Source organism: Bufo bufo, chromosome 1 (genome assembly GCF_905171765.1).
Source record: "Bufo bufo chromosome 1, aBufBuf1.1, whole genome shotgun sequence".
NCBI lineage: Eukaryota > Metazoa > Chordata > Amphibia > Anura > Bufonidae > Bufo > Bufo bufo.
The window spans coordinates 113,619,805-113,646,843 of NC_053389.1; the positions used below are offsets into that span (position 1 = coordinate 113,619,805).

The 27,039-nt window shown below is 43.4% G+C and overlaps 1 protein-coding gene across 2 annotated transcripts in view; it reads right to left on the reverse strand.

Annotated features, from left to right (window-relative positions):
- LOC120997793 (Golgi integral membrane protein 4-like) overlaps positions 1-27,039 on the reverse strand; it is a 181,592-nt gene that overhangs the window by 36,665 nt on the left and 117,888 nt on the right. Inside the window, exons 9-12 of one of the 2 annotated variants that reach the window (XM_040428086.1) lie at positions 26,227-26,360; positions 12,706-12,875; positions 4,261-4,328; positions 2,811-2,960 (exon numbers count right to left, since the gene is read on the reverse strand). In XM_040428086.1, the coding sequence (XP_040284020.1) occupies positions 2,811-2,960; positions 4,261-4,328; positions 12,706-12,875; positions 26,227-26,360 (522 nt within the window). Of the gene's footprint in view, positions 1-2,810; positions 2,964-4,260; positions 4,329-12,705; positions 12,876-26,226; positions 26,361-27,039 lie in introns of both variants that reach the window. The other variant, XM_040428078.1, reaches the window with a different exon arrangement.

Sequence of the window (27,039 nt, forward strand, 5' to 3'; positions counted from 1 at the left end):
GAGACTGAGCAATGACGGAAGACGACTAGATCAAGTATATTGCTCTGTTCATGCAGAGGAAGTAAGTTGTGATAGGCCAAGAGAGGAGGTTAAACAGATGACCCATATGCTTCAGTAGAGTGTGTTTCAAAAAGGACAAAGCAACACAAGCCTCCATAATGAATCATTGCATTACCAAAAGGTTTCTGCTTTTTTTGTGGAGGTTTAGGAATTGAGTCAAATAGACTCAACTGACAAAAAAAAAAATGCTCCTCTCATTTTGTTACTACGAAATTAGAAATTGGGAGAAAAATACTGAACATTAATAAATTCATGTGGCACTGTAGGAGCAAGCTTATATTTGGTTAACATCTACGCAGAGAGCCACGTCAGTGCTAGAACAAACATGCAGCTAACGCCTTCAGCACCAAATTCACTTTCTTCTTATCTTCCAGGAGCCAGGGATTTAAATGGCAGTGTCAGAATGGAGCAATGTTCATGTCCACCTAGTGACAGAGGTTATTGAATATATTCACCAACACGGTAGCTGCAAAGACTGTATATTAATAGTCAATACTGTAAAACAATATTATAGAAGGACAGCATGGAGAAGAGATTTTTTCGTTTGAAGCCTCAGTGAAACCAGATCTGCTGACAATTATTTACAGCATCTTCCGGATACTTCTCTGGTATCTACTGCCAGAGGAGACATTGATCGGACACCACAAAAACACTGCTACCCTTATCTATAGGTTCTTCTGGTATTGCAGCTCAGACATGTTCCCCAAGAGTGGTAATAAGCATAGTGCTGCACTTTAAGTTAGTTGTAGGGAAGAGATAGTTACATGGTGAATTACGTAATGGATTCCGTTCTCACTGAATCCAAAATGTAATTCAATGCCGGCATGCCTTTAGAGGCATTCCCTTTTGCATGCCATCATAATACAAGTGTATGGCCAGCAGAACGGAACCCTTGGAGCTGGCCATTATGCAGCATGCCGGCATTGAATTACGTGATGGATTCCGTGAGAATGGAATCCATTACGTAATTCACTTAAAACTCGAAACTGCGAAAAGGCACGTTCGCTCAACTCTACTTACAAATTTTACTGAATCTTTTCCCACAAAACTATATTAATCTGCTCAGCTCCTCCTGTTCTATGCCACAGTGTCAGCAGATGGCACTGCATTTTCATCATGACAGGTTCAGTCTTAACTGGAGTCTGTCAGCAGTTTAGCATGGTCGAAACTACTGACAGATTCCCTTTAAAGATCCCCACTGACTTGTCTACTAGATTTTGAACAATCCCTACTTAACCACTACTCTAGGCAGTGGGATTAGGCAATTCCCCACCCTCTTTAGATACTGATGGATTAAAGTTATCCAAAATCTGCTGATTTATCATGGATGGACTGTGTAAATATGGATTTCTTTGAACAGGTGCTTCAGCTACTGGAGTGGGTGTGGTGGGGGGCAGAGAGGGTACCCCTTCTTGGAATAAAACAGAACATGTTGCGGACTGCTCGAGAGCGTAGCTGCAGCCGAGCAATAGAACATGCAATTCAGGAAAGACTGATCCACAGGTGATGCGGACAGAACCAGAACACGGCTAAAAATTGCCCCCTTTATAGTTCTGTTTTCTCTTGGAAAATATTTATTTCAAAAAGCATTTTTTATTTATTTGTTTTACTCACTTATATGGTGCTGACATATTCTGCAGCGCTTTACATACATTATCATCACATACTGTGGAGCTCACAATCTAAGTTCCCTATCAGTAGGTCTTTGGAGTGTGGGAGGAAACCGGAGGAAACCCACACAAAAACATGAGAGAACATACAAACTCCATGTAGATGTTGTCCTTGGCCGGATTCAAACCTAGGACCCCAATGCTACAAGGCACCAGTGCTAACCACCGAGCCACCATGCTGTCCATGCACTGCTGTCATTTAACCTGGCACAAAGTGTGTAAGCGTGAGGATTGTGCTAAATCTGGACCTTACTGTAACAACTCATTTGCAAATGAAGTTAGAGTGATTTTACATACAAGTGCAGAGTCATTGATGAATTCTTTGATCTAAAGCTGGCCATACACATTAATCTTTTGTCAGCCAAACTCACCGAGAACGGCGGGTTTGACTGACACACCGAGTGTGGGAAGCTCCCGACTCCCACCAACAGATGATGTCGGAAATACAAGGATGGGGCAAAATGAATATGGATAAACCAACTCCAAAAGTGTCTGGCTGCAGCTTTCTCCTCTTTCTGAATAGAATACGCATACTGTACACTCTCGGCCAAGCTAAATGTGTATGTATATGGGGAAGCCAGGAGGGAATTGAGACAGATGGCTATTGGCCAAACAGTTGTTCTGCCAACAGTTCTTGAAGGTGTATGGGGAGCTTAAAGAGGTTGTTCAAGTTATTTTTATTGATTACCTATTCTCCGCCACACGCCATCCCCCCACCCCCCAATCAACTACTGCCAGCGCAGCCTTCCCTTCAATGTTTATCTGCACGCTGTCAACATTGCAACAGTGAGCAGGTGTAATTACAAGAAGCCACCCCATTCACTTCTATGGGACAGCTTGTTCCTATACACTTGAATAGGAACGAGCCGCCCCACTGAAATTAATGGGACGGCTTGCAATTACACCTGCTCACCTTTGCTGCTGTGACAGCGAGCAGGTAAACAATGAAGGGAAGGCTGCGCTGAGGATGGGTCATTAATAAAAAATAACTTGGACAACTCCTTTAAGGTCTAAGGAGACTGAAGGAAGACACTCCATGCACGGACAGCTTTACATAGGACTCCACCGTCAGGATCTTACCAGCACTTTCTGTTCTGCTTTCTGATACACTGCATTTTTCCCCACTTCCCCTTTCTCCTCAAACTCCGGTCTGTCAATTTCAGCTTCTTCAAATTCGTCCTCACCTTGATTGTTGGGATCTTTGGCTGGATCAACCACTTCCTCTGGAACCTGCTGAAATAAAGGTTTACATACAGAGGATTGGGGATTACCACTTATGCTTGTTTACATGGACAGACGTAGATCTAGACATCCTTGCCATACATGTTTCTGAGCGTGTTCAATAAAATAACTCCTTTCATGGAAGCACAGAAGACTAAGGCATCTAGCAAATGTACAAACTCCCCAACCTGTAGATTTGGGGGGGGGGGGGGGGGGGGGAGATCTTCCAGCTACGTGGACACTTCTATGAACTCTGCATTTCTAGCTTGCATTTTCACTCTTAAAGCAGTATTCCCATCTCAGAATCTCCCATCACTTGTAATCACGGTACAGGGAGAAGATGGTGGCTTGGACTAGAGATACTTACATGTTCCAGTGGTCAGACATGCATACAGGTGAAACTCGAAAAATTTGAATATCGTGGGAAAAAAAATTCAGTAATACAACTTAAAAGAAATTGCATTAATGCAGCTTAAAATTAGAATTTTGTGAAAAGGTTCAATATTCTAGGCTCAAAGTGTCACACTCTAGTCAGCTAATTAATCCATACCCCCTGAGCAAAGGGGACCTGAGATTGTGACTTTGGGGTTTCATAAACTGTAAGCCATAATCATCCAAATTATAACAAATAAAGACTTGAAATATCTCGCTTTGCATGTAATGAGTCTATCTCATATGTTAGTTCCACCTTTTAAGTTGCATTACTGAAATAAATGAACTTTGCACGCTATTCAGATTTTTCGAGTTTCACCTGTATATCAGAAATTTATGGCATAAATATATATGACATAAGTCTTTGAGATAGGAATACCCCTTTAAGAAAGGTTTTTGTGTTTCAGCTCAAACACCCCTAGTCTTATCAGCTGACCGTCTGCACATGTGAGAGGGTTGTCCTGCTAAAACATACAAAATGAATTTATTGGGTACTTTATTTCTTTACTGGGAGATGTCGGGGGACCATTGGCATTGCCCATAGATTTTAACTGAATCCTTGGCAGATCCTGTTAAAATTGGCTGTATATGTGAGCATTCAATGACGAATGAGAAATATGACAGGGCTATTAGTGGGCGAGATGCTTCACGCACACAGAAGAACGACTTTTCAGCAGACTGCAAACAAAAAGGAAGATGTGAGAGTGTATTAGCCTAAATCTCTAGGACAATCTACGATAGTGATCTACAGGGATTAAAGCGGCCTGTGGCGTGCTACAAGTCACATATCTGCTGCATGTCAATGAGCTGGGGATTATCAGAGCACAATGGCTGGGGCTGAGAAGCAGAGCACTGAACAGTAATGCCTTTTCCTTACCAGCGTATGCTGCCCTACGTGCTGCTTCTGAGACTGCAGGGTCTCCTCTCTGTCAATCATCCCAGCATCTGCGAGAAGGTGATTCAATTATTAATCTGGGCTTTTTTTCCCATCTTTGTACCATGAACATGCACAGTGTGAGACGGAGACACGTAGCCTTCACATCACTCACTGCAAGACAGTAATGCAACTAGATATTCTCCTAAATCATCAGTTTAAAAAGCATTTTCCATTTACCTCCAGAAACCCCTAGAAAATATAAATCCTTCTGCCGTCCTCTGCTGTCAAGGAGCATCTCCGAGAGCTTAAAGACAGAAATTGGATGGAATTTAATATGGCAGTCTACATCAGTTGAAAAAGTTTGGCACAGACTGGTTTTGCGCAAAAATTTGGAATTTTCCCCCCACAGTTTTATGCCACTCTAGCTTAGCATGAGGGCGAGACAGATTTACTATAATGTACTCTGGAAATTGTCGTAAATTACAGCTCAAATCTTCGCCAGGTAATAGCTTTTCTGGTGTTTAAACTACCAATAAATATGCCGAATTTATTAAGGGGCACAAGCACACTTTCAATTAAGACTGGCATATAAAACACCAGTCTTAATAAACCCCCCACCACTTCCACCGAGGTGTCTGCAGTTACGGTTCCCACAGAGGTTGCCATCCAGATTTGTTAGAATTGCATAACAGTTATATAAGAACACAGGTAGGAGGAAAGCATCTCTGCATAACCAGATAGCTTTCTCATTCATTCAAGAATTAAAAAGGGGTCGTCAGAGATATTTCAAAATTTTGGACAAGCCCTAAAATGGCTTAAAATAAAATCATGTTATACTTTCTCTGCGGTGCCGGTCTGGCTCTCCTGCATTCCTCTTACCTGTGTTCTTATATACAGGTGGAACTCGAAAAATTACAATATCCTGCAAAAGTCCATTTATTTCAGTAATACAAATTAAAAGGAGTTGCATTAATGCAACTTAAAATTAGAATATTGTAAAAAGGTTCAATGTTCTAGGCTCAAAGTGTCACACTGCAGTCAGCTAATTAATCCACACCCCCTGAGCAAAGGGGACCTCAAAATTGTGACTTTGGGTTTTCATAAGCTATAAGCCATAATCATACAAATTATAACAAATAAAGGCTTGAAATATCTCGCTTTCCATGTAATGAGTCTATCTCATATGTTAGTTTCACCTTTTAAGTTGCATTACTGAAATAAATGAACTTTGCACGATATTCTAATATTTCTAGTTTCACCTGTAACTTTTCTGCGGTACTAACAAATCTGGATGGCAACCTCTGTGGTAACTGTAACTGCAGACACATCGAGGGGGATATTTATTAACACTAGTGTTCATATGCCAGTCTTAATTAAAAGTCTGCTTGCGTCTCTTTATAAATGGGGTATTTTTTTTTGGCAGTCTGAATACCAGAAAAGCTATATTAGTTGAGAAAATGTATGGAGTAAATTATAGTAAATCTGTCTGGCTTAAGCAAGTTGTGCAGCCAATAATACTGATGACTTATGCTTAGGATAGGTTATCAATGTCTGATCGGTAGGGGTCCGACTCCCGTCACCACCGCCGATCAGCTGTTTGAAGAGGAGGCGGAGCTCGTATGAGTGCTACTTCCTCTTCAAGAATACACTGTGCGTCTTCTGTCACTTCAATGGACAAAGCACTTGTAATTACACTGCGACACTGCAAGCGCGATGACATGCAGTGTAATCTTGAAGAGGAAGTAGCGCTCTTCTTTAAAAAGCTGATCGGCAGAGGTGCCGGGAGTCAGACCCCCACTGATCTGATATTGATAACCTATCCTGAACATAGATCATCAATATTATTGGTTACACAACCAGTTTATGGAGACCCTACCCCTCATGCTTAGCTAGAGTGGCAAAAACAAATTTTTGTGCAAAACCAAACTGTGCCAAACTTTTTCAACTGATGTAGACTGGTGCAAGTTACATATTAAATTCCATCCATGTCTGTCCTTAAGTTCTTGGGGAGACAAAAAACTGTTTCAAACTAAGCATACCGCCATGTAGGAGCCCTGAAACCATACTTCTCTTGCAAAAATCCTCTAGTCCTGAAAGATCTTTTTTTTTTTTTTTCAGAGAAAAATGTTTCGTGCACCTGTATTCTTGTGTGTCATTGCCATCACCTCTGAAGTCTCAAGGAATGTCAAGCAAACAATAGGGAGAAGTACTAGGTAGTATTATGGCGAAGCAGTGGTGCAATTACTGAATCCTTTACGGAATCTTTTTCAGAAAATATATATCAATCTGCTCAGCTCCTCCTGATCTATAACATCCTGCCGGCTGAAAAAAACAGCATTTTTACGGCGAGCGGATCCCTTTAAGCAGGGCTGTGGAGTCGGAGTCGAGACGTCGGAGGCAATTTTGGGTACCTGGAGTCGGAGTCGGCAAAAAATGAACCGACTCCTACTAGATTTAAATTGGAATAAAAATAAAAAAAAGCAAGTTTAAATATCCCAATTCACAAAAAGTTATAATTAATTACCGTATTTTTCGCCCTATAAGACGCACCTGCCCATAAGACGAAGGAAAATAAGAAAAAAAATATTTTGAACCAAAAGGTGTGCTTTTGGTGGGTTTTGAACTAATGGTGGTCTGTGGGTGGCACTGTTATGGGGGCATCTGTGGGTGGCACTGTTATGGGGGCATATGTGGATGGCACTGTTATGGGGGATCATTGTGGGGACATCTGTGGATGACACATATATAGCATCTTATCTTATGTGTCATCCACAGGTCCCCCCCCCTAACAGTGTCCCTGTGTAGTGAATGGGGGCCAGCATCTGTTTCTGTAATGGCAGCGGGGCCCGGTGCCTGCTTCATTCATAAAGTGGGGGGAGCAGGCGCGTGACGTAGTGAGCTACGCTACGAGCGCTCACCCGGCCTCCTGACTGCCAAGAAGTTAGTAGTAAGTAGTACAGCGCTAGATTTAAGATGATTGGAATACTTTAACAATACCCACAAGTTACATATGATTACCGTATACTACAGTGAGCGGGGCCCGGTGTAGTAGAATACAGTGACTGCACCGGGCCCCGCTGCCATTACAGAAATAGATGCTGGCCCCCAGCCCCTCCTCCCTCTCAGCCTATTGACCGGACGGTCGCAGCATTCGCCCCATAAGACGCACTGCTATTTTTCCCCCACTTTTGCGAAAAATACGGTACTTCTCTACTGTAAGTGTAAAGGCCAATGCATGCAGTGCGTCACGTTACCGTAAAACGAACACGTTAAGTGAACATGAAGAAGCATGCTTTTCATGTGCTTCACTATATGGCATGCAACGCACAGTTAAGGAGCGGCAATACTTTCCACTGTGTTGTGTTCCGCTGTTACAGGGAACGCAAAGCCCATGGTTAACCTAGCCTCTCACTGATAACTGATTAAGTAAATATGTTTTTTGCAGGACTAGACACTTGTATAAGTGAAGGGAATGAATAGTCCATAGTTCAAGACTGAAGCTGTAAACCATTTGAAAAACAGCTGTTATTCAGCTAAGGCTATAAAAACTTGTAAACTCAGATTGTTAGTTTAAACTTTAAACATGACTATGGGATTCTACTAGGGAAATCATGTTTTAAAATAAATGCCCCTTCCCCTGCCCCTTCCTGGATCCTCCCACTGCCCTATCTTCAGCAGAAGATCCGCACACAAAGGAGAAGGCAGCAGCTTCCTAGCCAGTAGTTCTGTGGTAATGACATGTATGTTGCCTTTCTTTCCTTCAAGGAATGTATAAAATACATTCGCATATTAAATACAGTCTGAGTCGGACCATTTATCTACCGACTCCACAGCCCTGCCTTTAAGGAATGCTGAGTGACAACTTCTGTGCCAGCTGTAATGACGGTAGGGCTGTAGTAAACGATTATTTGAGAAATCGAGTATTCTATCAAATATTTTTAACTATTAATAGAGTACTCTAATAAGAAAAAATTAATTAATAGACTGTTTTCCTTTATAAAAACTCATCAGACCCCCTGCCATCAGTCCCCAACACCCTTTGTTCCCCCCTGTGCAATCAGCCCAAGTGCATCAGTTCCCCCAGTGCCATCAGCTCCACTATCCACCAGTGCCATCAGCTTCCCCCCCACCCCAGTGCCATCAGCCCCTTCATGCCATCCATTGCCATGTCCCCCACTCCCCCAGTGCCTCCATTCCATCTATTGCTATGTGATGTCCCCCCACTGGCATCAAATCATCCCCTCCATGCCATGTCCCCCAATCCCCCAGTGCCATCTGCCCCTCTATGCCATGTCCTCCTCCCCCAGTGCCTCCATGCCATCTGTGCCCCTCCCCCAGTGACTCCATGCCATCCACCATGTCCGCCACTCCGCCAGTGCCATCTGCCCCTCCATTGCCATGTCCCCCTCCCCCAGTGCCACCAGGCTGTCCCCCTTCAGTGCCATGTCCCCAGCGCCAGTGAAATAAAATACTTACCTTTCTTGTAAGGGCGCGGCTCCACAGGTCCTCCATCTTCTTCTCCGCGCGCTGCACTGTCGTCAGACAGCGTCGGGTCATAGTGCACGTAAGCGAGCACTATCACCTGATGATGTGTCAGGATCCAGTGCAGCGCGGCACGGGCCGGCAAGCGCTTCACTCCCACTCTTTAGTCACATGACACTCTGCCCTAACTCCTGAAGACGCCGGTACACGGCGAAACATGTCGGGGGGCAGCGTGAAGCTCCATTTTTAATACAGTGCATTGTTGCAGCCAACTAGTACAGGGACAATTGAAACATAGAGCCTATACTATACTGGCAGCGCGCAGCCAGCTAGGCACTAGTGTTTCTTACCCTGGATCAATAAATATGGTGGGGCGATTCCCAATAGTAAATCAAATAGATGAGAATGGTTGCGATGCACTGAAATTTGAAACATTTAGTTAGTTACATCTAGGAATATTAGAAGCATACTATTAACAGTTAAGTCTTAGGTATATAGGTAGGTGCTGGATTAACAGGTGTAATTCAGTCCTAGGGACATTAGTAATTATGAATTATTGTTAAAACACTGCATCCAGCACTAAAAGGGAAAGTCTAGTCCTTTAACCCTCCGTAATTCAACTCTACCACAGTCTTCAGTATCATGATAGCACAGTGCAGCATAAAATACTGCCCTATTTGGTTTTGCTGGGCGGTATTTTGTGCTGCTCTACAGTATTGCTGGCCCCACCTACTTTTGCTGTCCCTGCCTACTTGTGGGCTTGTATTGGCCCTGCCTACTTATGTTGCCTGCCTTCTGTCAATTTGGAATCTCCTTCAACTTGGGACCACTTTTAAGTTTTTTCCAGGGCCACTTTAAATTCTCAGTTTGCAAGTTTGAATAAATGGGAGTCAGGAAGGAATTTTTCCCCCCTTAAGTGGGGAAAATTGGCTTCTGTTTTTTTTTTGCCTTCCTCTGGATCAACAAGCAGGATGACAGGCCGAACTGTATGGACAAATGTATTTTCGGCCTTATATACTATGTTACTATGTAAATGTCTCTTTACTTATCCTCACACTAGGTCATCAACATTTTTGGGGTCCAGCCCCTTCCACATGTGATGTCACAGCCATTGGTCACATGGCCTTTGTGCAGCTCAGTCAGGTATGGGACTGAGCTGCAATACCAAGCACACCCATCACACATGGTATGGCGCTGTGCTTGGTGAACATTGAAGGGGTCCAACTCCATTCAGACAGATGATCTGTGGGGATGCTTGAAGTCAGACCACCACCAATGTGATATTGATGACCACTCCTAAGAATAAGTCAAAGGGGTTGTCCAGTATCAGAAAAACATGGCTTCTTTCTTTTAAAAACCACACCACACCTGTGCATGGCTTATGCCTGGCATTACAGCTCAGCTAAAAGGGTTTGTGCCAAGTTTTAAAGTTATCACCTATCCACAGGATAGGGAATAACTAACTGTTTGCGGGTGTCCGACCGCTGGGACCTCTAGCGATCCCAAGAATGGGGGTCCTGCTCCCCCACTCTGACGGACCAGCAGGCTCAGAGTATGCCCTGATTATCCATTCATTCTCTATAGGAGTACAGAGCTCGCCTATCTCCGGCAAACCCACAGAGAATGAGTGGAGCGTCAGGGCATATGCTCGATCCGTCGCACCTTCAGGATAGGTGAACTGGACCCTCATTCTCAGGATAATTTGTGGATAACTAACTGATCGGTGGGAATCTGACCACTGAGCCCCCCACCAATATGCTAGTTAATTATCTATAGCTAGATACATAGCCACATAAGTGAAAAGGAAGGACTCCTGTGCTTCAGACCACTACCTAAAAATTTGGGAAAAACTTTTCTTTTGGGCACTTCGAACCTAAACTTTTAAGTACTTTATACTTGATCACTTTATACAGCATCTAACACATAATGAGGAATGGAGATCTAGATAATTGGTCTTTTTTTTTATTACAGCAACCCGCCGACCCCCCCCCCCCCCCCCCCAATATGGTTCTGAAAGAGTCAATCAACCATGCTCTCCTACTCTACTATCCAGTAGGACACATGAGCCATCATGGCGCTCATGAATGGGCTGGAAGACTCAAAAGTTAAAGGCACAATTGTGCCCTCTAGTGGAGAAGTGAAGGGTATGTAGTGGAGATGAGTGAATAAATTCTAACGAATAGTCGCCGCTCTGAAGCAGAGCTTCTACTCTCGGAAATGGTCAGGGGTGGACTAAATATCCGGCCCTGTCAATCTAGCGGAAGGTGGGCATTTCTTCACCTGCAGGGACAGCCCCCCACAGGTGAAGAAATCCTGCTAATGAGTCAATTGATTAGAATTTCATCTCAAGTATGTAGTCAAGTCTGGGATACAGGATTTCTTTGAATTAATTTGCAAGGTCCAAGCAATGATCAGGTGTACAAGCCGGGGCAGGGTGGGAATAAATGGCTGGATAGTAGTCAATATACACACATGCATATGGCTGATCTAATTGTGCAAATCAGATTTTTCGATGCGCATAAAACAAGTTATAGATTTAAACACCTAAACTTTGTTAGACAGATTGGCATAGCCAGCGCGCTTCAGTCATGCTTCGCGGCAGCGGGATGGCACTTTCAAGGGCAGCTTTGTGAAGAAGGCTACAAACCCAGCACCCTGCTGTACCTGGCCTCGATTCAGCGCACGGCTCTAAAATGTAAAATCACAAGTAAAGTTTTAATGAGAGATCATGAATAGAGATACACTAACCCGGCGTGAGATTTCTCATTAAAAGATGTAAGAAAGCTCCCCACTGGCTGCACCCCTGCCCGCCGTCTGCTCCCTGCGATTACAGCAAATTAACATTTGGGAAGTTTGACAACAGGTACAAGGGACTATAACAGGAGGCTCAAGTATACGGACAGAGGATGGAAATGGTAAGATTAGGTATATTGCATATTCAAATAGAAGTAAAGAAAATGTCGAAATTAAAAAGGGAACTTCACTTTTCAACAAATTTCACAATTTCATGAAACGTTTTACATGAGCTCTTCACCTTGACCCCTGAAGGAATGGGCCATCTTTGGTCCTACGGACCAAGAAAAATGTGCATCTTTCATTCCTTGCATTGTGTTCTGCTCATTCAGTATCATATATATGTGTAACGGCAACTCCCCCGTTGCTCCTAGAGGCTCATTTTCATATATTAAAACATTTTTCTCAGTAATGCAGACACATATGAACATGGGACCAACGCAGATGTCTTCAGCTGCCAAGCGTACATGGAACAGGTCAGTCAGTTTCATAGGTACAAAACTGCTGACAGATGCCCATGGTAATTGTAACGGATCTCCTGGCACCCCGACCGGGTACCTCCGTTGATAGATGCTCCTAGTGCTTTCCGAGGACTCCAAGCACTCCACTTGACACCGTATGCACTGCAGACCCCACGAACCGCCGAAGCTTGGTTGAGGTCTCACCGTCTCCTACCCACCCTGGACCTACGACAAGGCTCCAGGCTCCAGTGGGTGAACCTCTCCTAAAACCAGAGAGCAGGAACAGCTCTTACAAGAGCTAGTAGTTATAGCCAGGGGAGTATAGCAAATCTTCAGCGTATAGCAATCCCCCAGTGTTGATCAGTTACCCAAACACCAGCCTTAACATGATGAAGGATAAAACAGGCACTCAGACTACACGAATACAATAAAATTAGCTATCTGGGTACCCTCACATAACATACAATACAATTCCAAAGACAGATGGTTCTGTCACACACCTCAAAACCCCACATATCCCCATAATCCATGGATAGCTCTGATCTGGGTGAACAACATATCCAAAAATCACCCAGATCCGAGCAGGGGTTCCCGAATTCCATGGAAGTCACATTTGGCCTGCCTAACAAACAGACTGGGTCCCAGCAAATTCCCCGTATGTGGCATGCGTTTATCAGTTTCCTTGATTTATGTGTAAAGCATCGCCTACCCATCTCTGCTTCTACATCTGCTTCCATTTGGTGGTTGCCCTGTTGTGGTAGCCCATGTTTCCGATTTTCAGTTGGATGGCTGTCAGACTTTGTGACAGCGTTACGGACGCCATTTTTCTTCTCTGCTTCTGTCATCTTGGCGTTCACTTTGTTAACTAGGTCTTGCCAACTGCATAATAAAAAAAATAATATAATAATCTCTCAAGTCAATGTATTTACTAGCACATCATCAGCCCAGTTATTACACTATGTTCAGAGTCGTAATCATGTTCTTAAAGTAAATCCATAATCAAAATACCTTAGATATGGATATTGGGAAAACACGTTTCACATGAAAGATCTACATAAGAAGCTGACTATTTGTAAATACTTGTACCGTGTGCCATTTATTCTTCTCCAGTCACAACCAAAGCAATGGTGTTTCCGTACTCTGCAGACAGTCATGTGCCTGAACCGTTCAGCTCTAGATGTAATAGGTCACGACATTTAAAAGGGGGTTTTCTCATCAAGTGATGGGATAAATCCTTTTTGTCATGTGATGCCACACATGCTATTTATGTCATGTTTTTGTGATCACTGTCAGGTACAGTATGTAAGTAGTACTATGAGAACAATCAGAAAACGCATAGGAGAGCATTTATATGATAGATTCCTACTTGCTGGTTTAGGACTATCTGGCAGAGCAGAACATTTTTGGGGTCATTTATCAAACTGGTGTAAAGTAGAACTGGCTTAGTTGCCCATAACAACCAATCAGATCCCACCTTTAATCTTCCAAAGGAGCTGTCAAAAATGAAAGGTGGAATCTGATTGGTTGCTATGGGCAACTAAGCCAGTTCTACTGTACACCAGTTTGATAAATGACCTCATTTGTTTATACCCATAATGGCCTCACTTCAGCAAGTGGCATTTATCATGTAGAGAAAGTTAATACAAGGCACTTACTAATGTAGTGTGATTGTCCATATTGTCTCCTTTGCTGGCTGGATTCATTTTTCCACCACATTATACACTACTCGTTTACATGGTTACAATCACCCTGCAATCCATCAGCGGTGGCCGTGCTTGCACACTATAGGAAAAAGCATCAGCCTGTATGTGCTCCCAAGGTCCCGGCCACCAGAGAGGTTGCCACTTTTTCCTATAGTGGTCAGGCACGCCCACCGATGATGGATTGCAGGGTGGTCGTAACCATGGAAATGAGCAGTGTATAATGTGAGCCAGCAAAGGAAGCAATATGGACAATCACAATACATTAGGAAGTGCCTTGTATTAACTTTCTCTACATGATGAATGGCAGTTGCTGAAGTGACACAACCCATAACCTATAATCATTGAAAAGGTTTCCAAACCCCTGCGTGGGGGATATTGGGAAATCAAGTTAAGATATTGAGAGGCATTTTGGATATTAACACTTAATTATAGAAATGGTTAATTATGTATATTGATCATGTTTTTTGTTGTTGTTGTTTTTAAGTAAGAATCAATGCAACTAGGTTCGAAACATGTCAGCGAGCTGACCAGGGCTCTGAGTCATGTCATTTTTAAAGTTTTTTTTTCAATAAAATGATGGTTTTATACTAAAGATATCTCCCTTGAGTGCTGGAAATTTTACTTCTGGCCAAGACAGCGTTTTCCCGGATACCAAGTAGGATGTAAAACAACAAGTCTTTCCTATATGCTAACACGGTGAGTAGAAAAATGCTCTTTTTCTCTCTATACATAATGCTAGGATAGCCATATGATTGGTGGGGGTCTGATGTATGAAAACCCCACTGATCCAGAGGATGAAAGAACTAAAGCACTGGAGTACTGCTGCATTCCCTGTACAGCGGCAGCTCAGCGACCCACTGTCTGAAGGGGCCGCCCTGCAGTTTCCTGCACGGCAATGTGGCCGCGAGCGCTGCTCTGCAGGAAAAACATAGAAGAGGACACAGCATTGTGATTAGAAAGTGAGGTCCTATACTAGCGACTAGAAACCCCTTTTAGAGAGAACCACTTTCATCGAAAATGCAGTCTGTAAGCATGTTATAGACAGGCATGCTCAACCTGCGGCCCTCCAGCTGTTGCAAAACTACAACTCCCAGCATGCCCGAACAGCCTACAGCTATCAGCCTACAGCAGGGCATTGTGGGAGTTGTAGTTTCACAACATCTGGAGGGCCACAGGTTGAGCATGCCTCATGTTATAGAGCAGGAGGAGCTGAGCAATATATAACTGAATGAAATATAGTTGTGTTCCAATGTGACTTGTCATTTACTTCTCGGCTCATTCTAGACTTGAGTCCAGTGCGTGGTCCCACTCAGTGACTGACAGCCTTCCCTGTACGAGTCTACATACAGCAATAGCTATCAATCACCAAGTAGGATCGCCCGCTGGACTCCGAAGCATAAAAAGTGCAGGGATTTAAATGCATAAAATACAAGTTTTACTGAATCTAATAATCTTTATTTACATAGCGCCAACAAATTCTGCAGCGCTTTACAATCCATGGGTTCATGTACAGTCATAAATCACATAGTAACAGACAAGTCAATAATTAGAACAAGAGTAAATGAGGGCCCTGCTCACAAGAGCTTACAATCTGCTCAGCTCCTCCTGTTCTATAACCTGCTGCCTGCAGATTGCACTGCATTGTTAATATGACATGCTCCATGTAAGCTCCCACAATGCACTGTGCTCTGGTAACAGGAATCCACTGCCCTGCACTAGGCATAACACAAGGTTTAAGCTTCCAGAGGTTCCCTTTACATGTTACACACCCTCAGAGGGTCATAGAATGTGAATGGAAAGCAAATTGATTACCAATGTAAAACAGGAGTGTGACGTCTATAATGAATAAATAATGCCATTTACTTCAGACCTCTCCCAGAAAGTGAGCAGGACTGATTGCCACCACTTGCAGAGCTGCACTGCACACCACCTTCTGGCACTTGCATATAATACATATTGGGGAGTTTTCCTGTCAGGCTGCTCAGCCATGATGGCATATCACAGGCAGGATAACATCATTGCCATCTGTTGTAGAGCAGTTCAGTGAGGCTCTGCCCCCTAATCCCCTTGGCAGCTCTGCAAGTGAAGGCAAGCAGTCCTGCTCACATTCTAGGACAGGTTAATGGCACCCATTTTAAATCATTCCTGGAGGACCCTTTTAATGAAATGAGTGTCGTTAATGTGCTTCATGTAAACCTCAGCTTGTTAATATAGTTCACGCTCCTTATTCCTTCAGAATTCCTTCAGTCTGGCCTTTCTCTGGACGTCTCCAGAGATAAGTACCCTGAACGGCCTAAGTTTACATGGACTACATTATGGCTAAGGAATTCATGACACACCTGGGGGCTGCAAGGTAACACCCAAAGAGCATTGTCTTCTCTTTTTCTAGACCGCAGTCCCTCCTCTAGGAGTCAGCGCCCCTCAAGGTATATCTTCATCATTACTGTAATGAGGATCCTTTGGCTGGCACAGTTATGTGGCTACAGAGGCTGGCAGTGTATTGGCGATCATCCAGCACTATTAACCCCATGACCAAGCCTGTTTGCACCTTTGGGGGAGGGAGGAGGAGTTGAAAACCTCCCTCCTGGGCAGACCTGTGAAGGGGAGCATACTTACCTGCTACCTGACATCTGCACTTCCCAGCCTCTGCTGCTCTTTTGGGCTCGAAATCGCTGGCTGCAGCGGTGACCTGCTTCACTTGCGTCACGTGATGAATAGTCATGACGCAAGGGGATCAGGTCACTGCTGAGGCCAGTGATTGGCTGCGGTGGGTCCAAACAGGACGTTTACATCCAGGGACCCCAGAAAAGCAGTCGAGGACAAGGAACTAGGATGCTGGGAACTAGCACCAGGAAGCAGGTAGGTATGGTTCCCTTTGCAGGTCTACCCAGAAGGGGGTTGCCAAAACACTCCGAAAGGCGCACAACCCCTTTAAAGGGGTTTCCCCAGCTCTAGATATTGATGGCCATATCCTTCAGATAGGTAATCAATATTAGCCTGGTGGAGGCCTGATACCAGTTCCAAAAAAACCACAGTGGATAGAAATGGAATCAGAAAGCTCTGTCAACTGTGTAGTGGCCGTGCCAGGTCAAGTGATCGGTTGGGGTCCCAGCAGTCAATTATGTTCAAGGAAAGAGGGATTGGACATATGTGATTCTTTGTTTCCTGATTATAATGAATTCTTGGTTTAGGGGTCCTGGACAGGCAGCCATTTGTAAAATGAGCATTTGGCCGACAGCTACCTAATGTGCGTGACGACCGTAGCAGTTATTTGCCTAAATTTGGAGAATCCGATCCACAAAGGTATTTGCAGCTGTAATTTTATGAAATTGCAGATCATTTAACTCCTTAGTGACCACCAATATGCCTTTTTACTGATGTAAACAAAGGGGTTTAAGACAGATAGCTGGTGTTAATCAATGATTATATGTACCCAAAATGGTGCATTAAAAACTATAACTTGTCCTGCAAAAAATAAGGCCTCATAAAGGTATATTGATGAAAAAACTAATAAGTTATAGCTCTTGGAATGCAATTCTGTAAAAATGTGTGCGGTCACTAATAAGGTGTTCAATTCATGCTTCCTGATAGTTCATCACAGAAAAAAATGCACCAAACGGATATGCCACTGACTATACTGGCTAGTCATAAATGCAGATATTAAAAGCTGAGACTTTTGCCAATATATTCCTGTCAGGAAAATATCGGAGCCCATCATGCACCACGTCACGGTCACTCCGCACAATGCTTCGGTTTGTGTAGGGTGCCTTTGTGGTGCATGTGGACCGCGCCGACATCCTCCATTGTATGCATTTTTTTGCTGGGGATAGTCGTTTGCTGCGGTCCACATGCGGTGGGACTGCTCCCCCAATGAAAAACACGCTACAGTGTTAGGGGTTTGAGCAGTTCCCCCATATTTGCCACAATATTTCTGTGATTTTGTTTTATATGTAGTGTATGTGCCTTTACCTGGCATTCAAACACTCTCCTTTGCACCTGGTAACCTCCATCACACGGTCTGATATGGGTGTGGCTTACAGTCTGGCTTTGTTCACATTGCACTAGTTGTCCTGCTAGGCGGTTGTGTGGAAGCTTGGCTGTGAGCTGGATTTCATCACCTTCAGACCGTGTTCACACCATAGTTAGAGTAGTGGTAGGACCCCTTGCCATGCTGAGTGACCGTGACGTGGTGCATGATGGGCTCCGATATTTTCCTGACAGGAATATATTGGCAAAAGTCTCAGCTTTTAATATCTGCATTTATGACTAGCCAGTATAGTCAGTGGCATATCCGTTTGGTGCATTTTTTCTGTGATTTATATGATTATATTTTCATCCGCACAATGCTTCGGTTTGTGTAGGATCCCTTTGTGGTGCATGTGGACCGCGCCGACATCCTCCATTGTATGCATTTTTTTGCTGGGGATAGTCGTTTGCTGCGGTCCACATGCGGTGGGACTGCTCCCCCAATAAAAAACACGCTACAGTGTTTGGGGTTTGAGCAGTTCACCCATATTTGCCACGATATTTCTGTGGTTTTGTTTTCTTCCTGATAGTTAAGAATAAAAACCTACAATACAAACCACCTAAGTTGTGCAGAAGAGTTCAGTGCCCAGCAGAATGCCATGGGCAGACAATTTTACAACACAAAAGCATAAGAATCACAAGCAGTAAATGGGCAGAGCAAAGAAAAGGCAGCCTTTATCGGTGAAGACAGTGTGCAGTAAAGGCTGTCTCCTCTGCCCCGTCTTATTCCCTCGACAGAAAATTACAAGAGCTGGCCAAGAAAGGACGACCTTAAAGCGCTCTTACCCTCTACAGAGTGCAGACGTCTGCTGTACCAGCCTTCACTGTATTTCAGACATCCACAGGGTTTTATCTGTTACTGGAGAAATGGAGCGGCGCCCTGTAGTACTGGCCCACGGCAGCCGAATGGATGATACCGATCACCATGCGAGCTGTCAGCTCAGGCAATATGATCGCCGGGGATGCCTTTGTAATGCAAGCCTAAAATATATATATGTCTTGCCATGAAAAAACAATGCCTCAAATAGCTATATAGCCTTATAATAAATAAAAAAACTCATGTGGGCAAAAAATTATCTCGGTCCTTAAATAGGACCGGTCGCCTCTTCTGACAGGTCTATTTTAGTAACCACTTGCATTCCCCACGTAATAACAATTCTGGAGCATATATTGTTATACCTGTATATTGTCCTACAGAAGTTTATTAAGTAGAACTGGGTGTTATCAGTTGAGTTGTGTCCACGCACAATCTAGTACTCACAGCACTCATTGGATCGTGTCAGACTGGGCAGGGACACACTCCTAACTGGTAACATCCACTCGTACTTTTAGTCATAAACTTCTAGCAGGAATAATAGAGGCAGCGCTGAAGATCACAGACATGTCCCTTTTTCGCCCGGCAGCTGCTTTAAGCCGCCAGTCCGCAATCTTCAGTGCTTCTTCCCATTAAAATTAAAGGGATACAGAAAGGACACGGCTGCTGGTGGGATTTCGACGGAATTTAACAGAGGCTGTCTGCACCAAAACTGAGCAAAAAATATGGTCCCTTAGACTGTGTAAAGTGTGACACTATTAGTAAATGTGCTTCATTGTCCGTTAGTGGACATTTTCATTTGGAAATGATTAGTGGCTGACCATCACAAAAAAAAAAAATATATATATATATATGTCAGTTCCGTGTGACCGGCCACAACTTCCAAGTGCTGAAGAACCAGGACTACGGCAATACTTCTGAAAAGGTGTTTTCGCGATAAGTCGATCCCAAAGTTAACACCACTTTCATTATTCTAGGATTAGGCGAGATGGGATCAATCATAGAAAATTAAATATTATTTTGACATTTGCTTTAAGAAGAATATAGTTGCAATACCTCTACAAACAGCGTCATTAAGACGAGGGGAAAAAAACTGTAATGCCCCAAGCTCCTCAATTATAAGGACTTATCAATGGCTTTCATTGTCACCCCTGCTGTGTCAACAATAACAAAAAAAAAAAACTTCATTAGGGTTTTTGGCACAAACTTCCAATCACACGCAAGAGTGAAGCGCCAGAACTGGCTTCAGCAAGTCTGCAGGGTGAAAGACGTCGCCTGTGGATTTGTTCAGTAGACATAATTAAAAGATACAACCTTCCAGACAGGAATAATACTCAGATACTGGGGGCGGAGTACCATATCCTGCAGCATGCCCAGGCAGCAGAAAAGATGGGGGACAGAAACTTCTGTAACCACTTGAAAGGTTAGAAATATATAACCCCCCTTCCCCTTCAATAGTCAAACAACTTTTATTATTTGATTTTTAAAAGGGGAAGATAAAAAGATAACAATTTTAACCTCTTCCAGACCGAGCCTAATTTTGCAAAGCTGAATTATTTTAGGATGTTAGAAGGCTTGTTATTTCTGAATAATTTTTTTCAATTTTTCCAAAACCGACTTTTCGGAGGACCAAGTCAGTTCTGAAGTGATTTTAAAGGGGCTTATACAGGGTGGTCCATAAAAAAGTAGCCCACCTCCAATATCTCCAAATCAAACTGCCTAAGGCCCCTTTCACACGAGCAAGTTTTCCGCGCGGGTGCAATGCGTGACGTGAACGCATAGCACCCGCACTGAATCCTGACCCATTAATTTCAATGGGTCTGTGTACATGAGCGTTTTTTTTCACGCATCAGTTCTGCGTTGCGTGAAAATCGCAGCATGTTCTATATTCTGCGTTTTTCACGCAGCTCTTGCCCCACAGAAGTGAATGGGGCTTCAGTGAAAAAAGCAAAATGGTGAGAGTTTCACTGAACGCACCCTGAACGCATCTGGAGCCAATCCGTCACGCTTGTGTAAAAGGGGCCTAATGGTAAATCTGTCTTAGTTTTCCACAGCAACCAATATCAGAGCTCAGCTTTAATTTTTTTAGAGCCCTGTAAGAACTGAAAGATGGGGCAACATGCCACACGTCACGGGACTTACTGGCACGGGTTTATGAACTGTTTACGGAGAAGCGAACTATGAGCAAGGGGTTATGGCCACCACGTTCCTCAGACAGTCCACATGCGATTTTTATCTGTGGGGAAATTTAAAACGGAAAATGTCCGCTAACAATCCACATCCCCTGGATGATCTCAAAGAAAAGAAAATCAACAACAGTGATGCTGCGGATAGGGTTTAAGAGCTGCACGCAGTATCAGCCAACATAATCCGACCTGCCCAAAGATCCATAGATGTGAACTGGGACCACTTGCAGCATCTTTTGTGACTTGTGGGTAATTGAAAAAAAAATAAAAAAAAATAAAAAAAATCCACTTACTGGTTCATCTCGTCATACTAACGCTGGAAGCGGGCTACTTTTTTGTGAGCCACCCTGTATAATAAAAACCACCTATTTTAAAAACTACACCCCTCAAATTACTCAGAACGGATTTTATAAACTTTGTTAATCCTTTAGGTGTTCCACAGCAATTAAAGCAAAATGGAGGTTAAAATTAACATTTTTTTGCAAAGCTCAATATTACCGTGATCCTGCAGTTTACAAAAAAAAAACACATGTGGCCGTAAACTGCTATATGGACACACCAGAAGGCTCAGAATAGAAAGAGCACCATATGGTTTTTGGTGGCCAGATTTGCTAAAATGGTTTTTGGGCACCATGTCGCATTTGAAGAGACCCTGACCCCTGAGGTACCCCTATAGGGGAAATACCCAAAAAGTTACCCCATTTTGGAAACTACACCCCGTGATGAATTTATCGAGGGATCTAGTGAGCACTCTGACCCCACAGCCATTTCATACAATTTTAGAAACACTTTGCTGTTGAAATGAAAATTTTCAATTCTTCCAATAAAATGTTCCATTTTCAAAAGTGGTAATAGGAGAAAAATCACCCAAAATTTTGTTTCATATTTTTACATTACACCCTTTGTGGTCATAAGCTGCTGTTTGGGCACACTGCAGAGTTTAGAAGGGGAAGAGCAACATGTGCATTCAAGGCCTAGTTTGGGGATTTAAACTGCACTGGCTGACAACTGTAGAGACTCTGCTGTGAAGTGAAAAAGAAACCCCATTTTAGAAACCACACCCCTCACAAGATTTACCAAGCGATGTAGTAAGCATTTTCACCCCACATGTGTTTTGCAAAAATGAATGCATATTAGATGGTGAAAAGTGTAAATTGCAGTTTTTCCACAGATACGCCATTTTTGTGTCAGACATGTTGTGCCAAACATGTGCCAGTGTGAAAAGTAAGCCCTTTTATTATTATGCTGTGTTCCCTGGGGTTTAAACACCCAATACAGTGGCATGCAAAAGTTTGGCCATCCCTGGTCAAAATTACTGTTAGGCTCAGTTCACACCTGAGCGTTCTGAAAGGAGCGCTCTGTATGCGCGATTGTACGGGCGTTTACAAGCGCGCATACAGAGACAAGTGTGCACACAGTGTCGCGCGTTCCCGAAAGTCTATGTACGGGAACGCGCGACAAGCGCCCAAAAAAACGCTCCTGTACTTGTGTGAGCGTCGGGCGTTTTACAGCGCGATCGTACGCGCTGTTAAACGCCCAGGTGAGAACTATTCCCATAGGGAAGCATTGGTTTCTCCTTGTTGAGCGTTTTACAGCGCGTAGGAACGCGCTGTAAAACGCTCAGGTGTGAACTGAGCCTTACTGTCAACAGTTAAGGAAGTTGAAGATGAAATGATCTCCAAAAGGCATAAGGTTAAAGATGAAACAAACTTTTCAAATTTTAAGCAGTTTCAAATCAGTGTATTATTTTAGTTTTGTACAATTTTAGTGAAAAAAGGAAAGAAGTACCTTGCAAATGTATGGGAACCCAAGGAGATTTCAGCACAGAGATAACTTTGACCGAGGTCTCAACCGATTATCGGTTTTACCGATATTATCGGCCGATATTCAGGATTTTTAACGTTATCGGCATCTATTTTGCCGATATTCCGATAACTAATCGGGAACACGAATCGCGCTGCTGACAGCGCTCTCAGTGTTCCCTCCCCCTGTGCTGCTGCTGCCACCAATGAGAGGAGGGAGGACAAGAGGAGGGGAGGGGCTGTGGCCACTGTGCCACCAATAAAGATAACTCTCTTATTAATTCATATACAGGAGGTGGGAGCTGGCTGCAGAATCACATAGCCAGCTCCCAAACTCCATGAGCGGTAGCCGTGATCTGCGGTAGTTAACCCCTCAGGTGCCATACCTGAGGGGTTAACTGCCAGGGATCGCAGCTACTTGTCATAGAGGTCGGGAGCCAGCTATGTGATTCTGCAGCCATCTCCCGCCTCCTGTATATGAATTAATAAGAGAGTTACGGTATCTTCATTGGTGGCGCAGTGCGCCCCCACCAACCCCAGTATTAATCATTGGTGGTGCAGTGAGCCCCCCCCCCCCAAACCCAGTATTAATAATTGGTGGCGCAGTGCGCCGCCCCAGTATTAAAATCATTGGTGGCAGTGGCCTCAGGGTCCCCTCTCCCCCCTCCTCAGTGGCAGTTCCAATCGGAGCCCCAGCAGTGTAAGCCTGGGGCTCCGATCGGTTACCATGGCAGCCAGGATGCTACTGAAGCCCTGGCTGCCATAGTCGGCTCCCTGCTGCTGTGTGCACAAAGCACAGAGCAGCAGGGACAGTGTTAGGTCAAGGGTTCTAAAATATTTTTTTTTTTTTTTAAATGAAAATTCACAGAATATCGGTATAAATTATTGGCTATCGGCCTGAAAGTTCACTGATCATTGGTATCGACCCTAAAAAAATCTATATCGGTCGATCCCTATCTCAGACCTTAAATAGTTTGTTAAGGTTAATAAGGCTTATTCACAATCATAGTTAGGAAAGGCCAGGTGATGCAAAATCCAAAACTTTATAAATCCCCAGACTTCTCTAACCTTATCCCAAAAAGCAGCAGCCATGGGTTCTTCTAAGCAGCTGCCGAACACTCTTAAAATGAAAATGGTTAAGGCCCACAAAGTAGGAGAAGGCTATAAGAAGATAGCAAAGTGTTTTCAGGCTGTCGTTTCCTCAGTTAGGCTACTTTCACACTGGATCCGGCAAGGTTCAGCAAATACTCTTCCGTTACTGATAATACAACAGCCTGCATCCGTTATGAACGGATCCGGTTGTATTATTTTTAACATAACCAAGACGGATCCATCATGAAGTCCATTGAAAGTTAATGGGGGACGGATCAGTTTTCTATTGTGTCAGAGAAAACGGATCCGTCCCCATTGACTTGCATTGTGGGTCATGACGGATCTGTCTTGCTCCGCATCCCATGATGGTTTGCTCTCCGGTATGGGAACGCAGCCAAACAGAACTGAATGCATTTTGGAACATTCCGTTCTGTTCAGTTACGTTTTGTCCCCATTGACAATGAATGGGGACAAAACGGAAGCGTTTTTTTCTGGTATTGAGACCCTATGACGGATCTCAATACTGGAAAATAGAAACGAGAGTGTGAAAGTAGCCTTAAAAATGTAACAGTGGAGGTCAAGAGAAGGTCTGGAAGACCAAGAAAAATTTCAGAGACAGCTGCTTGTTTTTTTTAAATAATGTAACTCTATGGTGAATAGATGCCACTGTATGGTATCAGTCTGACGCATCAGTTTAATGTATACATTTTTTTAATACATTAAATGTATGGGAAAAATGTGATGTGAACCCACTAAATTACATGCAATTACAAAATAATTCAGATCCAGGTGCTAGTTTAAAAACCTGTAGAATATTTTTTTATGGAAAAAAAACCTTTAGGGGGTGGAGTGGGCATTTTGACACCACAAATATTTTGCAGATATTAATGTGCATCGGACTGTGCAAAATGAAAATTGCTATTTTTTCACAGATATGGCATTTCAGTGCCCAATATGTTCTGCCCAGCATGTGCAATCTGAGACACACACCACACAAATGTGGACGTAAGCTGCTATATGGGCACACTGCAGGGCTCAGAAGGAAGGAGCGCCATTTAGCTTTTGGAATATGGATTAAGCAAAATAAAAATTGCACGTTTTCCACAGTTATTGCATTTCAGTCCCCAATATGCTGTGCCCAGCTTGTGCCATCTGAAACACACCACGCCCCTTAACTACCTAACTTAGCAGCTAGAAGAATGGGCCTGGTCTTGAAAGCTAGCATTCCAGGCTTCCATACTAGACTAAAATGACCACATTAGCCCAAGAGAAGCAGGAGATATCACCGTTAGAAATCGAGTCAGGAATAATTACTAGTCTAAATAACATCAGGCTATTATAGCCAAGTGATAAAGTACAGTCCAATATAGTGCATCTTCCCTGTACTTTCTCAATTGGCTATAATGGCCTGCATTCACTCCACACTGAGCTCCATGCATTACACGCTGCGCTGTCACCTTGTACTGATGTCCGGACTGTAGTTATCCACTGCTCCGGAATTCTCTTCATTTTCACAGCCACCATGTTTGCCAGTGTCCTTGGGCACAGTGCACCGCTCCCCTTACTCTCCTGATACAGCAACTCCCAGGAGCAAGCCCCTCCTCCTAACAGCTCCCACCAGCTGCAGGACACTATACTGCTCCGGCAGCCCACCCAAACCAACCAATAACAATGCTCCTTGTACGGAGCTTTGCTATTGGTTATTATAGGCACCAGCAGCATCCCAGCGCTGATAAGTGGCAGTGAAAAGTCTAAGGCTGGGTTCACATCACATTTTTCCCATGTGTTTAACATATAACAAAAAAAAAAAAAAAAAAAAAAAGGTATGCGTTAAACAGATGCCTCACATTGATGCTGTACAGTGGCAGCCATTCACTATAGAGTTCCATTGTAAAAAAAAAAAAAAAAAAAAAAAAAAAACATTTTTGGTTACCGTATTTTTCGCCCCACGATTATGGGCCGAATGCTGCCATTTTACATCGCAGTCTGCAATGTATCAGCGGGGAGGGAGAAGGGGCTGGAGTCCGGGAACTTGCAGCTGGGCCCCGTGCAATCACTGTACTCTTACACCAGGCCCCGCCGCTCACAGCAGTATTTCTAAACCGTAATCCTTAACCTCTTAATAACTTTAACTAAAGTTGCGCTCTCCCTTGTATCAGCACTTACTAACGAGCATCCAGGGCAGGCAGAGTGGCTGTTAGGTCACTCACTGACGTTGCGCACCTGCTCCTCCCACTTTATAAAAATGAAATTATATATATATATATATATATATATATATATATATATATATATATATATATATATATATATATATACATATATATATACATATATACATACATACACACACATACATACATACACACATACATACATACATACATAAACACACACATACATACAATATATATATTTATATTCTGCACATTTGACTAGAATCATGAATTACTTCCATCATGTCAACAGCCAGCAGTAAACCTGAACTTAATTCAGTCTGTGACAGTGTAGGAAAATAAGAGGATTAATCAGCGTGAAGAACTAAGTCACAGCAATAAGGATAAAGGATTAGAGGCGGAATGAAAAGACAAGCACTCAGCCACGCACCTGTGAACTGGCACTTGTTCGTTGGCAACTAGAACTTTCACGGTGGGTGTCTTTTTATCCATAACTCCTGGGGGGTCATGACCAACTTCATTCTTCAGCTCTTGGTCATGTGGTGGTACACGTTGGTCCTCATTCTGCAGAAATATAAACCTCTAGTTAATAAAACCAGTGTCAACAGAAGGCATAATGTTTTTCATAAAAATAAAAAAAGTATTAGGCTACTTTCACATCTGCGCTTTTTCTTTCCGGTATTCAAAACTGTCAGAGGATCTCAAAACCGGAGAAAAACGCTTCAGCTTTGTCCCCAATTATTGTCAATGGGGACAAAACTGAACGGAAGGGAACGGAGTGCACCAGAGTGCATTCCGCCCCGTTACGTTCCCATGACGCACAAAAAAGCGCTGTAAGCAGCATTTTTGAGTGCGTCATGGGATACTGAGCAAGACAAAACATAATGTAAGTCAACGGTGCCGGATTCGTTTTTTCAAACACGAAAGGAAAACAGATCCGGCGCCTATTGATTTACAATGGATTTAGTGACGGATCTGTCTTGTTCATTTGGGATATGATACAACCAGATCCGTTCTGAATGGATGCAGACGGTTGTATTACATAACAGATGCGTTTTCGTTGAACCCATGACCGATCCAGCAAAAATGCAAATGTGAAAGTAGCCTTAAAGGGATATTTCCCACCTTCACCCTTTGAATAGATTATAAATGCCTGACAAGGGCGGGTCCCAGAGGCAAAACCCATGTCTATCAGGCATTTGTGGTATATCCTTGAGCTACACCACAAATATTAAAAACGTGA